Here is a 13,431-nt window from a genome sequence, read left to right as displayed (position 1 = left end):
TTGATAATCTTTTGGTCTCAGTGGATTCTTATTGTTAGATCCACTGACGTTCATTAGTTATCTCCTACGAGCCATTGTATTGCAAGTCGAGGAGATGACCTATATCATTAAAAGGGCATTTATGAGGTTCAGCTACCCTTTTGTAAGTTTTCAAGGACTAAAACTCAGTTGTTAAACTCATACCGGTTCGGGAAGTAAGCATCACCTTAGTTGCTTCCCCAACTCGAGGTGAAAAGTTCCAAAATCTCCATTTTTACACAGTGAGTTAAGCATGGCTATCCAAAGCTTTGAGAAACTTCTTTTTCCATCTTTTAACCTATTTTCATGTTAGTTTAGTTTACAACACCTTCATCTTTTTATGTTTTCATCTTAACCTAATCTTTATTAAGAAAAGTTCACTCCATCCTCCGAACTTCATCAGTTAAAGTAAAAACCCTTCCCAGTGTTCGATCCTAGAGCCACTATGCTATAGTAGCTTTGCTACTTTAGTGTAAGGACGTTAGGTATAAATTTTGTTGATACCCTTACATGCCAAGCTACCAAGAGTCGGGTTGTCATGAGGCTATAGTGCTTTATGCTGGTCACTTTCAGAAAAAAAAAATGAAAAAAGATACAAGTTGGCGAAGTGGTGAAGATCTGTGCAAATGAGACAATTCCTTGTGACATGGTTTTGCTAGGGATGATCCCAGCAGAATTGCTTACATTCGAACGATGAGTTTGGATGGAATTCCCATATCTAACTATCCAAATTTTTTATGCCATTTTCTGGTTATTTAGTATACTATCTCTTGTAAGTCCCTGAAGACTGGAAATTAAAGTTGTGTGAATACTTTGAGATGTAATCCCTCCGATTCTCCACCTGATTCTGCCCATATTTCTCCATTACCAATTTTGAGGAAGCATTTGGAGTTTTATATATGATGAAGGTCCCCAATTTGTTCCCAATTGTTTGATAGAGGTTTGTCGGTTTTAGTTATGCAGTCAGTTTTACGGATGAGTATCCACTAATACATGGATCAGGTTTGAGAATTGGTTTTGAGACTACTTTGAATTTGTTATTGGACTAACTCTGTTTCCCATAGAGGAGTACTAGCTTGCTATCCAGGTACGCTCCTCCACACCTACCCTTGAGAATTCTATGGACACATATGCTACTGATAACTATATCCATACTTGATGTGATTCTTGTGTGCTTAGGTGTATACTTGATTTGCGTGGATAAAACACATGTTGTGTGATATATTTCTATACTAACTTTTATGTTTCATGATAGCGCTTAAGAAGTCGTTTAGGTACGCACTATGACTCTCTCTTATGATCAAACCTTCTTGTTAGACATGCTTATTTTTTAAATCACCTAACCTACTTAGGTATCTATAATTAACCAATTAATTGCCTCAATTCCCTCAACTTAGTCAGTAGAGACCTTTATAGGGCTTAGAGGGGTGCTACCTCCTAGAGCTACCTTTCCAATAAGTAACCTGATCCCCAGACCTAGATTCGGGTTTTTCAAAAATTGTGGAGTCACTTTTTAGGGTTTTCTTTCTTGTTTTATTTTCCCTTTAAAATAAAAATAAAATAAGTCACAACTTCAACTTTTTTAAAACTAACTTTTCACCAAATAAAAGTAAGTCTCGCCGATTGAGTGGAGGCGCACATGAGAAATGTGGGTCCACAGTTGGTGCAAGCTAACCTCCCAATATCTTTTTAGGGGGATGCTCTTTTGATTACTACCTTAATCCTTAACCGAGTGTCTTCTAAATCAGTCCCTCCAACTCCATATGTGCTATGGGATGATGCAAAACCAAATTTGGAGAATTTATGACCTTGGGGTTGTATAGGTTATGTTCATAACACTTCTCATAGATGTAAGAAGTTAGACCCTAGAGCAAATAAAAATGTCTTTATAAGATACTTTGACTACTTAAAGGGTTAGAGGATTGACTGAAATAGAGTCACACAATGTTGACTGAAACAAAGTCACACAATGTTGATTTTATAGAAAATGATTTTCCTACTGTTGGTGAAGTAAAGAAGAGTCTTGAACTCTATGAGTTGCAAGAGGAAGCAACATAATATTTGAGTGAGGCTAGGGAATTACAAGCCCATCTTGAAATCACCAAAGATAGTGGGAGTGCTTATCTCCTGGTGGGAATGTGTCACTAGACGATCTTCACAAGGTCTTGAGTTACAAAGAAGCAAACGTGGTCAAATTCCCCAACATCATTTTGAGGTTAAAAGGGAAACCTACATGTGTACATAGTTAGATCTTGATAAATCTGCTTCTTGGGAAGAAGCTTTGACTTTATCTAAATCAGTATAATGGATGGCTACTATGAGGAAAGAAATGAATTCCATGGCAATGAATTATCTTTGGGAGTTAGTTGATCTTACACCCGAGCATAAGAGCATTGGAAATAAATGGGTTTGAAATTAAACACAAGACAAATGGTTCAATCAACAAATCTAAGGCTCATTTAATGGTGAAAGGATATACCCAAAGAAAGGATATATATTATGAAGAGACATTCTCCTTAGTGGTGAGATTTGCATCTATTTGCCTTATTCCAGCTATAGTTGAACATTTGAACTTAGAGATCTTCCAAATAGATGTGAAGACTATATTTCTCAATGGAAAACTAAATGAGGAGATCTATATGGATCAACTTATTCATTTTGAGGTTGAGGGACAAGAGTGCAAAGTATGTCATCTCAAGCATTCCATTTATGGCCTAAAATAGTCATTTAGATAGTAGTACTTTAGATTTCATGAGACAATTATGTCTAATGGTTTTGAAATATTATTTAGAGAACCATTGTGTATATGTCAAATGATTAGGGAAAGACTTCCTCATTTTATCTTTGTATGTCAATAACATTCTATTAACTAGAAGTGACATGGACATAATTGTTGCTACCAAAGGATGGTTGTCCTCCACGTTTGATATGAAGGACATGGGGAAGCAAATTTTTTGCTCGGAGTTAAGATCCTAAGGGATCACTCAAGAAGACTTCTTGGTTTGTCTCAAGAGAGACTTATATTAAGAATATTCTAGAGTAGTTTTGAATGCAAAATTGCAAACCTATTAACACCCCTATTGAGAAGGGTTACAGCCTAAGCCTTGATCAATGCCCTAAGAATGATGAAGAAAGGAAACATATGGTAAGAGTTCCTTATGTGAGTGCAATTGGAAGTATGATATATGTTATGTTGTGTACTTGACCCTACATATGCTTCGTAGTTCAATTGGTCAATCGTTACCAAAGTAACCCATACCCCATTCATTGGCGAGCAATTAAGAGGATTTTTCGCCACCTCCAAGGATGTAGAGATTTTGTCCTTTGCTATCGAGGTGGAGACTTGAGATTAAGAGGATATTATAATACAGATTGGGTTAGTGATTGAGATGAGTGCAAATCCACTATGAGATATGTTTTTTACTCAATGGTGTCACTATTACTTGGTGGACTAAGAAGTAATCCTGCATTGCTCTATCCACTATGAAGTCAGTAAATTTGTTTAGTGGCCTTATAGGAGGTTGTTTGCTTGCGTATTTTATTCTTTGTTGAATAGACGTTGGAAGAAAGCAATATATATATGTTGGGAGAACTTTTCGAATTTATTTAAAAACACCTATTCAGCCCCTCTCCTCCTCTCGGTGTAGTTCATCATTGAGATATATCCTCAAATATTTTAACCAAATTTGCTATAGCTACAGTGCTACTTTTTCATGAAATATTCCACATTTGTGGATAATGGTTCCACTGGCTTAAATTACAAAAGGAAAATGAATCAGTCATTCGCAGCTGCTACTTGAGGCGGAATCATTTGCACTTGATTTGTATTAGTAAGATTAATTAATATCAAATACTACTGTGGAGATGTCTGCCTATTTGGACTGAATGGATCGCCATATTCAGAAGAAGGCGTTTCTTGGTCTCTGAAGAAAGCAAAATTACTCTCTGTTTGGATGGAAAGGCTTGATGGACTTGGGGGGCAGTTGGTAGCTGGCGAGGCTGTAACTGCATCCATACCATTGATGCCACTTCTATCTACCATTTCACTTTTCCTGAAAGTATGCGAGCTGAGGTCTTTGTGATCAAAGCGTGTCGCCATGGCTTTAATTTTTCTCCATACTGAAGCTGGGGGATCCAAGTGTACTAAAGTATCTCTATTTTCATACAAGAAAGTGGTGATGCATATGATGAGAGCTACAAATGAAGCGACTCCAGCAATGAGGAATAGGCCCCAAAAGCTATTAAGGCCGATGCTGTTTGAAGAAACTGAGCTGGTGAGCTCTGGACAACTGGGTGTCTGCCCAAACCATGCTTTCTCAAATTGAACCATTTTAGCTCCCTCAGTCACATTTAAGACTTGCATTGAAACATCAGGTATGAGAGGTGATCGCTTTGGGAAGACCTGAAAATTACAAAATAAGAAACCAAATACAGTTTGAAATTTATGCACAAGTACGTGAGAGAGACTCACAAATCCAAACCCATCAAACTTGTAAGTTGGTTGAACTGCAGTGTATTTGGAGCAATATTTTGCAAGGAAAAGCTTCATGTAAGGGATTTCCTCAAAAGCAGCAGCAATTCCACCATCTGAACTCCTGTTTGAAAATAATTCATCCAGCCCTTCTGGAGACTCATAGATTACAAGCTTGGTTTCATCAAATTTCATCCACTTCAAGAATTCATGAACAAAAGAGCCCGTCTGGTAACCCACACGCTCCCCATTCTTTATGAGCTCATTTATGTCTGTGATAGTCGGCTTCAGCTGTTGAACTGTTAACATTGAAGTCAAGCTGGCAGTATAACTTTGAGTAAGAATCAGCACCACGAAAAACCATATGATCACCACGAACCGAGCCAAGTTACTCACAACTCTCTCCTCTATAAACATAATTTAAGAATGGAAAGGAAGATCAGCTTCAGAACATCAATATCAAGTCAAATATAAATTTTGAAACATAAAAATATATCCTGAACTTTACTTGCATATTGTATGGAATGTCCATATATTAATAGTTGGTTTCAGTTGTGTTTTGAGTGTTATCATATTAAGGTTCTGACAGCATGGAAATATGCAGTGTTCTAAATTACTATCATGTAGTTTTTTCATTGCCACGTATATTCGAGGAGGTGGAAGAGCAATTACTCTGGGCAAACACCATGGTCGAGAATGAAAACCAGAGGATCGTGCCAACTTGATTTGAACGAGGTCCTCTAAAATCTTCATTTATACGATGTTCCAGAACCCAAATCACAAAACCAATGAAGACAAAGAAACAAGCGCTTGTCACCCAAAGGTCCCAAGTCAGTGGCTTCAAGAAAACCCATGCATTTTTACTTCTTTTATCTATGACGGGCACAATCATTGACACCCCAGATTCCGTGTAAGGCAGCGTAAAGTCTACATATAAGGACCTGTTCGCTACGATAGTAGTATCTCCCACAACAGCATCATACTTCTGTTCACAATAGAATTTTGGACCAATCTGTTAATACATTTGGTTGGAATTTCTGGTTTGCTCGTCTTCTATGCACACAAAGAATAACATGAAAGGATTGCAGTTGGTTTTATAACTGGAGTTAAGCTAGAGTTAGTTCTATCTGCTTGGAAAGTCAAGGAGTTCATGAACTAACCTGAAGATATACTTGATATATCAAATCATTGTAATTGCCAGCAGGCTTGCCATCAGAGGTCTCGAACGGAATGTACTCGTAAGGAACAGAATATGGCAATGCTGCCATCACAGCATCGAAGATAGCTATGCAGTATCCAGTGACCTTTGTAATGTTAGTGATAGGATCTCGTGTCACCTTTACAAATTCACTAAACCCCTCTTTCACTGGTACTCCTATTCTCAAGGACTTCATGCCGTTTGTGGGAAGCACCCAACCTTTAGGAACCGAAGGAGAGTCTCCCGGCCATATGATGGTTCTTAGATCAGCCTTATAAGTAGGATTTGAATTTCTTACAATCCCATTCTCCGGTGTCCAAAGTGCCACCCCTCTTTCCCCTTTACCGATCACATTGACTATCTGAAAGGCTGATGAACGTAGTTGCCCATCAACAATTTGAAAATCTCCACTGAGGCCTCTGAATTTAGTACTTAGAAGTGATTGGAGAAGATATGGACCAGTTTTGGAGACTTGTATAGTCCCAAGACCGGTTGAATTTCTGGAAATATTAGAATTTTGGAAGCTGAAGTTTGTTGTCCCAAGTTGTTCAACTGCCATGGCTAACCCAGAAGCAGCATCATAAGCCCAGAGGCCAAATATGTTCAACTCATAGCTTTCATTGGTTGGATATTCTTGCTGGATTTTTCTTTTCCATCTGATTTCAAAACTTTTAAGCTCTTTAGATCTAGGAACATGAGGCTTTACACCCAACACTCCTTGCATCGAATCAATGACCGACTCATCCAAAGTACTCAACATATCAGCCATCCCATCAGTCAGTATCCAAACATAGCCTTCATCCATCATTCCCACCTTATTTGCTTTGGTGAAAAGCCGAGGCCCAAGAGGTGTAGACATGTGTACAATGAAAACTCTGGTTGACATTGTCATCAGCTTGTAAAGTTCTTTGACAATTTGATCATCAGTGGCTAATGGAGGAATGACGTACCTGTAGGCGATACGGGTGTCAATCTCTTGCAAGGCATCGGTAAGATATGGTATAACGCCATTCCCATACTCATTGCCCACGTAAATAAGCACAACTTCTCTCCATCCAAAGGCTTGGACAATTGCCCTTATTGCTGGTACTTGAGCTGAGTCATTTAGGGTGGCTCGGATAAAATATTGACTCTGAAGTGAAGAAAGAGAAGGGCTTGTTGCAGAAAATGAAATGATGGGCACATGAGTTTTGTCTCCGAGACCAATCAGGAAGTTGGCCTGCATGGAAGATGCTGGTCCTATGATGGCTTGAACGTCCTCATTTTGCAACAAGTCTAGAGCTGAATTTCACAGGAGGTTCGAAACATAATCAAATACTTTATCAGATTTAAAGATTCCAAAATTTCATTATATCTTTGGAGTATATTATTAGCAATTAAACAAGGTAGAAATAGAAATAAAAATCATCCTTGGTTGCATGAATAAAAGAACTTAGTTGATATTGTATTAATTGAGACATAATAGTACATATTTTCATGACGAACTAGCTTTTCTACCAAACAGCCGCTGATAATCATAATCCCAAGCAACTGGCATCTCATTTCGGTAACTACTTCCCATTCTCCCCTAAAAATAGACACATATTTATTAACTCCAACTCGAATATTCTCATGGCTCTTGGCCACAATACCGGAGTTGACTTTTATAAAAAAAACAGGAAAACTTATGAAGACCTTTTGCATAATCTTTGATTCCAATTTATAGAGACTCTTAATTTGCCATCTTTAATGGATATGACAGTGTGGTTAAACATGAGGACTCTTTTCCATCAACAACTTTGCTTAATTAATAGCTTTACTACTTCTTTTACCATGTTAGAAAGGCTGTAAATGTCAACAGACAGAAGAAGAAATGTAAATAAAAAACATAGATACATATTTTGTCTCTTTTAATCACCATCTGCCAATAAGGTGATAATTAAAAAAAAATCCAAATTAGCTAAAGACAATCGTATTTTTATTGGTAATTAGTCCAGTTATAGGTCTCAATTATGGGATCTCTAAAAGAAAAAGAACCCAAATATCATACATTGATCTGTTGTTTGAGAGATACACTCAAAATAAGCATAAAAAAAATAGAAAATGATAAAATAGCATCTCTTATTTTAAAATTAGTACGGCATGTTAAGTTAAGTTAACCATAGATTCAATATGTGCTTACAGTTTTCTCGGTAATACAATTCAATTTTCTAAATAGATTAATAATCTAATCATTATGTGTGAGAGTATTGAGAGAGAGAGAGAGAGAGGGAGAGAGTACCAGCTGCAGCTGCACCAACGACATCTCGTTTGGAGTTTCTAATTTCCGGAACCAGCCTAGTCTTGTAGTGCCCATGAGAGGCATAGAAGTCTGAGAGTGCCATGGAGATGCAGCTCAATCCCATCTTCCCTAGCCAGGTATCCATGTCGAGAACCACTCCCACTTTAACTGGAATCTTTGTGTTCTGTGGCATGGCCGTTTCTATGAAGAAAATCCAGAGAGAGAGACAGCAGAAGAGATATAAAGCGAGTTGGGTAAGGTTCTTTCTCATCTTTCAACCTTTTCTGGGGACGCTTTAAGATTCATAACGTGGCGAGAGAGAGATTATTTATAGGATTTAGACTGTGAGGTAGGAATCAGCAGCCTTGAAGAAAGACTCCTCTGCAGGGTAAGCAAAAAGGACCCAACTGGACTTTTGAGAAAGCAACGCAGCTATATAATATTTAGTCTTGTTTATAGGGTTGCATCACTCTTTGTGACAGCATTTTTCTTATTTAATTTGTTTACCTTGACCAAATCAAAATAGTTTGGTGGAGCCAGACCCACTCTTAGGACTGCAACTTGTACGGATTAAACACATTCCAACCCAATCCCAAGGAAGCTAACCCGAATTTGTGCTGGTTTGGACAGCCCCTTTTCTAATTTAATTTGGGTTGAGTACCTAATTCAAATTGCCAAACAATATGACTTGAACCGAGTATTTAATAATTTTAATTAGAAATTATATTGCATATAATAAATAATTAAATTTTATGCTATATTCTTTAATTATTGATATTTAAATATTAATTAAATTCTTATGTAGAATTAGATAGATCAACTTCTTATCTATTAAAACTATATTGTTTATCTTATACCAAATTGTTGTATTAAGTTAATGGATTTAATGTTGATGAAAGTAATAAATATGGTTTATTCGTGCATATGGTAAGATGAAAACTTTCACGAACAAAACTCATTTTGATGTGCTAATATGTTATTTTTCCTCTAATTTAACCTAATCTAATTCAACCCGAGTTTTAACACTTTTTATTTTTTTCTAATTTGAGTTAACCAAACTTTGATATGATCACTAAACCTGTTCAAGTCAAGCTTAATCTGTTCATTTTTTTTTATATATATAACTTAACCAACCTAAACTTAACTAAATTTCAATTCGAGCTTGTTAAAAAAATATTAGTTCAAGCATAAATTGACAACTTGAATTATATAAATGAAGTTCAACTAGGGTGATAATGATAGATGTGATTCTTTGATTGAGGTTGAGAGACTATCATCCTGACCCAACCACTGGGTTTCACGTTGTGTCACTCTATTAAAGATTATGCTTCTTGCAACATCAAACTCCTCAAGAAACTCACAATGGATCCTGTCAAACGAACTTGTAATTAAATAATGGATCTTGTAACCTTTAATAAAGGATTTGACAATAAACTATTCCACCACTTGCCAAGTACACGTATTACCACTAAATAATGGCAAAATTCTTCTTTTGAGTTGATTCTCCAAATAATTTACATTTTTAACGAGAGAGTATGCAGCAACATCAGTTGACTTTTTTAAAATAATAATAATAATAATAATAATTCAACAATTTTATAAGAGCAATTCATTCGTGTGATAACATTTCTTTTTTAAAAAAAATTATTAAAGTATTTTTCCTTTTTAAAAGATTTGCTTATCTTTACATAAAAAGTTCAAAAAATTATTTGTATGAATTCAAAATACTCCAAAACTCTTTTGTTTAAAATATAAAATTTTTTTTGAAACTTACCTTCAAAAAATAACTATTTAAATTTTTTTTTTTAAAAAAAGACAAGATATTCAAATTTTAAAAATAATTTTTAAAGATATAATATACATCATTATATTTTATTTAAAAACTAATTTTATATTTTTTAAAAACAAAAAATAAGAAATATATCTCAGTCAGCACTTCATTTTTCAAGCGGGCTTATTTATCAATGAAACTCAAATTAAGCCATCTTAGCCAATCAAATCTTCCATCTTAGCCAATCAAATCTTTTTAATTTTGCGAAAACCTAGCTAAGTTCCAAAGCCATCTTATCTTAGTCATTAAAAGATATTATAGGATAAAATATTGGCTATTGTTTTTCCAATTATTAAGAATCACAGGATAACTTACAAGGATACATCAAGAGCATCAGTCCTTCATGGTAAAATATGTCCTAGCTTCCTTGTTGCTTCAAGGATTGACTGTGTCTTCGATCTTCATACCCGGTGGAGGTGCTTACCTCTATACCATACAGTCAAACCCAGTCCCCAGCTTCCGCCATGACATCTGTATGTTAGTTGGCAGCAAATATTCAGAGGTGTTTCCCTGCATTTCCTTAATTTTGGCTTTGATGAAGAGTAGGCGCTTAGGGCAGACTGAGTCAACAATAGGAAAATTGATTTCTTTTTATTTTTCTTTTGTACAACACAAATTGACCTCTAAATAATAAACATGGAATTGAGAAGTCAATGCCTTTGAATTCTAGTATTGTGGTGCAGCAAGAATATTTGAATAAGAAGTCCAGATGATGGAGCATATGGTCTTCCAAACATACGAATTTGAGATAACTGGAGGCAAAGCCACGGCATGACGTCTGGAATTGAATTTGAATTCCTTTCTCAAGAAGAAATTGAACAGAAGCTTAATTTAGTGTTGGAAGGAAGTTGCAGGTCTCATATTATGAGATGCAGGGGCATTGACTCATTGTTAGAGTATAAATCAATACTTAGCTTAGTTAATTTTAACCTAAAAAAGTATAGGAAAATGAAGGAAGAGGATGATGGGCAATTTTCTTTCTATTTTTTTTCTTTTCATGTTTTTGCAGGAAAGTGGAGGAAATTTTGAGAAAAATATGTTTTTGCAGGTCTCTTCTCTTTCTTCTCATTTCCCTTTTTCTTTTAGTTTTTCTTCCCATTTTGGTGGTCGGTCCCATTTTTTTTAGCTCCATTTTTTTTCTTTCCCACTCACCACACCTCAGAGAGCACACACCAACCGACCCTTTTTTTTTTCTCCATTTTCTTCTCCCAACCGCTCTTCCTCTTTTTCCTCCACATTGCCCCACAACCTTCTCTCCCTCTTATCTTCTCCCATTATTTTTGCGCACATTTCTACTCTTCCTTTTCTTTTTCTTTTTTATTTATTTATTTAATTTTTGTTTTCCAAAAATCTATCACTCCTTATTGCCACTGACAGGACCACCGACCAATCATCTTCGTCCAGCCACTACTAGCCGGTGACCATCTCCCTCATCTCCCACTTTTCTCCCATTTTCTTTTTTTCCTACAACACTCAAATCGGCTCTAAAACGCGAGTTAAAATTTTTATTTTTATTATTGTTTGATTTAGTGGTTTGGATGTTTTAAGTTTGCTTAATTTATTTAGTTATTTATTTATTAAATTGTATTTGATTTTAATTGTAAATTGGGATTAGTATAAATCAGGTTTTATTTTGATTGTGGATTTAAATTTGCATATTAAATTAGGTTGGAATTATGGGATATTAAGTTTAGGCCTAATGAAATTGATTTTAATTTATCATATTTTGGGTTTGATTAATTGAACTTATACTTTGGTTATTAATTTGAAAATTTTGAATAGGGCTATGACATATGAGATATTTTTGTTGGAGTATATATTGATAATTTGGACTCATTTTGATTAATGAAATTTATTAGATTAATTTGAAGTTTGAATTTGGACTTGAATATTTGTTTTGAACTTTGTGTAATTCTGGATATTTACATTTGGACTATTTTTGTTTTTGTATGGACCCATTCTATAATTTTATTGGCTGAGTATGGATTCATGACATGTGAAGTATGACATGTGGAGTATGAAATTTCATGAAAGAAAGTAAGACTCGAAAAATTGTAGGAAGATATTAAGATTGTTGTAAGCTTATTGGGTATACATTTTATTTCCTACTACTATTTTGTTTTATTTTTATTGGTTTCTATAAATATTTGTTTATATATACTTACTTGTTGTGTACATAATTGAATATCGAACAAATAAGAAATTTTATTTGAATAAGAGGAACAATTCAGTAAACATGTTTTAACAAAATAATAGTTTAGAAAATATTATTCTTAATAAAATAAAGTTTTTTATTAATAAAAATTTAGAAAAATTCTTTTAGAAAAATCGAAAAAAATTGTTTTTAATAGAATTTGAAATTTTATTTTTTAATAATAATTGTCCAAAATTTTCTTTGTTTAATAAAAATTGTCCAAAAATCGTTTTGTAAATAAAGTTGTCCCAAAAATTAATTTTTAATAAAATTGTCAAAAAAAATGTTTTTTTTTAAAATAAATTATTTTTTCTTAATTAAAATGGGATTAAAAGTAATTTTTAAAAATAGGGGATTTAATTTTTTCTTTTTAATTATTATTATTATTAGTATTATTATTATTTTGCAAATAAAGTTTTTTTTTAATTTGTATAAGTCACTTTTCTTAAATGAAAATAAATCAAAATACCTTTTAAATAAAATTGTAAAAATTTATTCATTTTTAGTAAAAGTAAGTAAAAATAATTTTTATGCCCAAATTGAAATTTTGTAATAAATTCTTTTCATACAATAAGTGTAAATAACTTTTTTGAAAATTGAATACAAATAAAATTGAGAAAATAAATTGACTCTTTTTGGTAAATAAATAAATTGAAATCATTAATTCAAAATTGTTTTTAATAAAATCCTTTAAAATTTCTCGAGAACTAATTCTTTTGAATTTTTTATTTTATTTTATTTAGTTCAATAAATCATTTTGCATCATTCTCTTGTCATTTATTTTGTGAATTCTTGTAATTAGATTTTATCCCAATTTTTGTGTATTAATTTGTTCTTTTAATCTTAATATACATTATTAATTAATTAATTGTCACAATTCTCTTGATTCGTTTAGTAGAGATAGTAGGTATACAAGTTTAGAGGGGTGCTACAGCTCACCATTATATTTTCTCAATAGGTAACCTGACTCCAAATTCAGACTTGATTTTTGCAGACATGTTTTTTTTCAAATAAGAAGTCACACAGAGTTTTTTTTTCTTATTTTATTTTCACTTTAAAAAATAAAACAAAAATAAATGGTGACTCCAAGTTTTTTTCTAAAAATCAAAATTTCACAAATAAATAAAAAACGAGTTTCGTCATCGAGTGGGGATGCATAAGAAAAATGCGGGTCTACAAATATATTTAAAAAATAAAACAAAAATAATGGTGACTCCAAGTCTTTTTCTAAAAATCAAAATTTCACAAATAAATAAAAAACGAGTTTCGTCATCGAGTGGGGATGCATAAGAAAAATGCGGGTCTACAAATATATATATGATGGTGTCTATGTGTGTGATATGATCTATTTAATTAATCTCGCTTTCCAATGTATGTTTATTCAACATTATAATGAGATTTGCAAGTAATAAGTCTTAAAAATGTTAAAAACGTTTTTTAAAATCACTTTCAAATACAC

General features: G+C 33.7%; 1 protein-coding gene across 1 annotated transcript; it reads right to left on the bottom strand.

The window, feature by feature from the left end:
* Window positions 1–3,694: 3,694 nt before the first annotated feature.
* LOC100265839 (glutamate receptor 2.7) lies at window positions 3,695–8,145 on the bottom strand. The gene is made up of 5 exons (XM_002270939.4): window positions 7,948–8,145; window positions 5,650–6,968; window positions 5,162–5,474; window positions 4,490–4,896; window positions 3,695–4,420 (listed from the first exon to the last, which is right to left on the bottom strand). Exons 1-5 carry the CDS (start codon window positions 8,138–8,140, stop codon window positions 3,872–3,874), a joined length of 2,781 nt encoding a protein of 926 aa, XP_002270975.3. The 5' UTR covers window positions 8,141–8,145; the 3' UTR covers window positions 3,695–3,871.
* Window positions 8,146–13,431: the final 5,286 nt, after the last annotated feature.

This window comes from Vitis vinifera, chromosome 4, assembly GCF_030704535.1.
Source record: "Vitis vinifera cultivar Pinot Noir 40024 chromosome 4, ASM3070453v1".
Lineage (NCBI taxonomy): Eukaryota > Viridiplantae > Streptophyta > Magnoliopsida > Vitales > Vitaceae > Vitis > Vitis vinifera.
Note: the sequence above shows the minus strand (reverse complement) of the source record. Positions and strands in the feature narration are given on the sequence as shown.

Bases quoted from the DNA above. Each gene is read 5' to 3' on its own strand.
- LOC100265839 (XM_002270939.4), bottom strand. From the start codon at position 8,140: ATGCCACAGAACACAAAGATTCCAGTTAAAGTGGGAGTGGTTCTCGAC. The intron at 6,969-7,947 runs GTACTCTCTCCC...TGTGAAATTCAG, and splicing joins CGTTGGTGCAGCTGCAGCTG to CTCTAGACTTGTTGCAAAAT. The intron at 4,421-4,489 runs GTGAGTCTCTCT...TGTAATTTTCAG, and splicing joins AGTTTGATGGGTTTGGATTT to GTCTTCCCAAAGCGATCACC.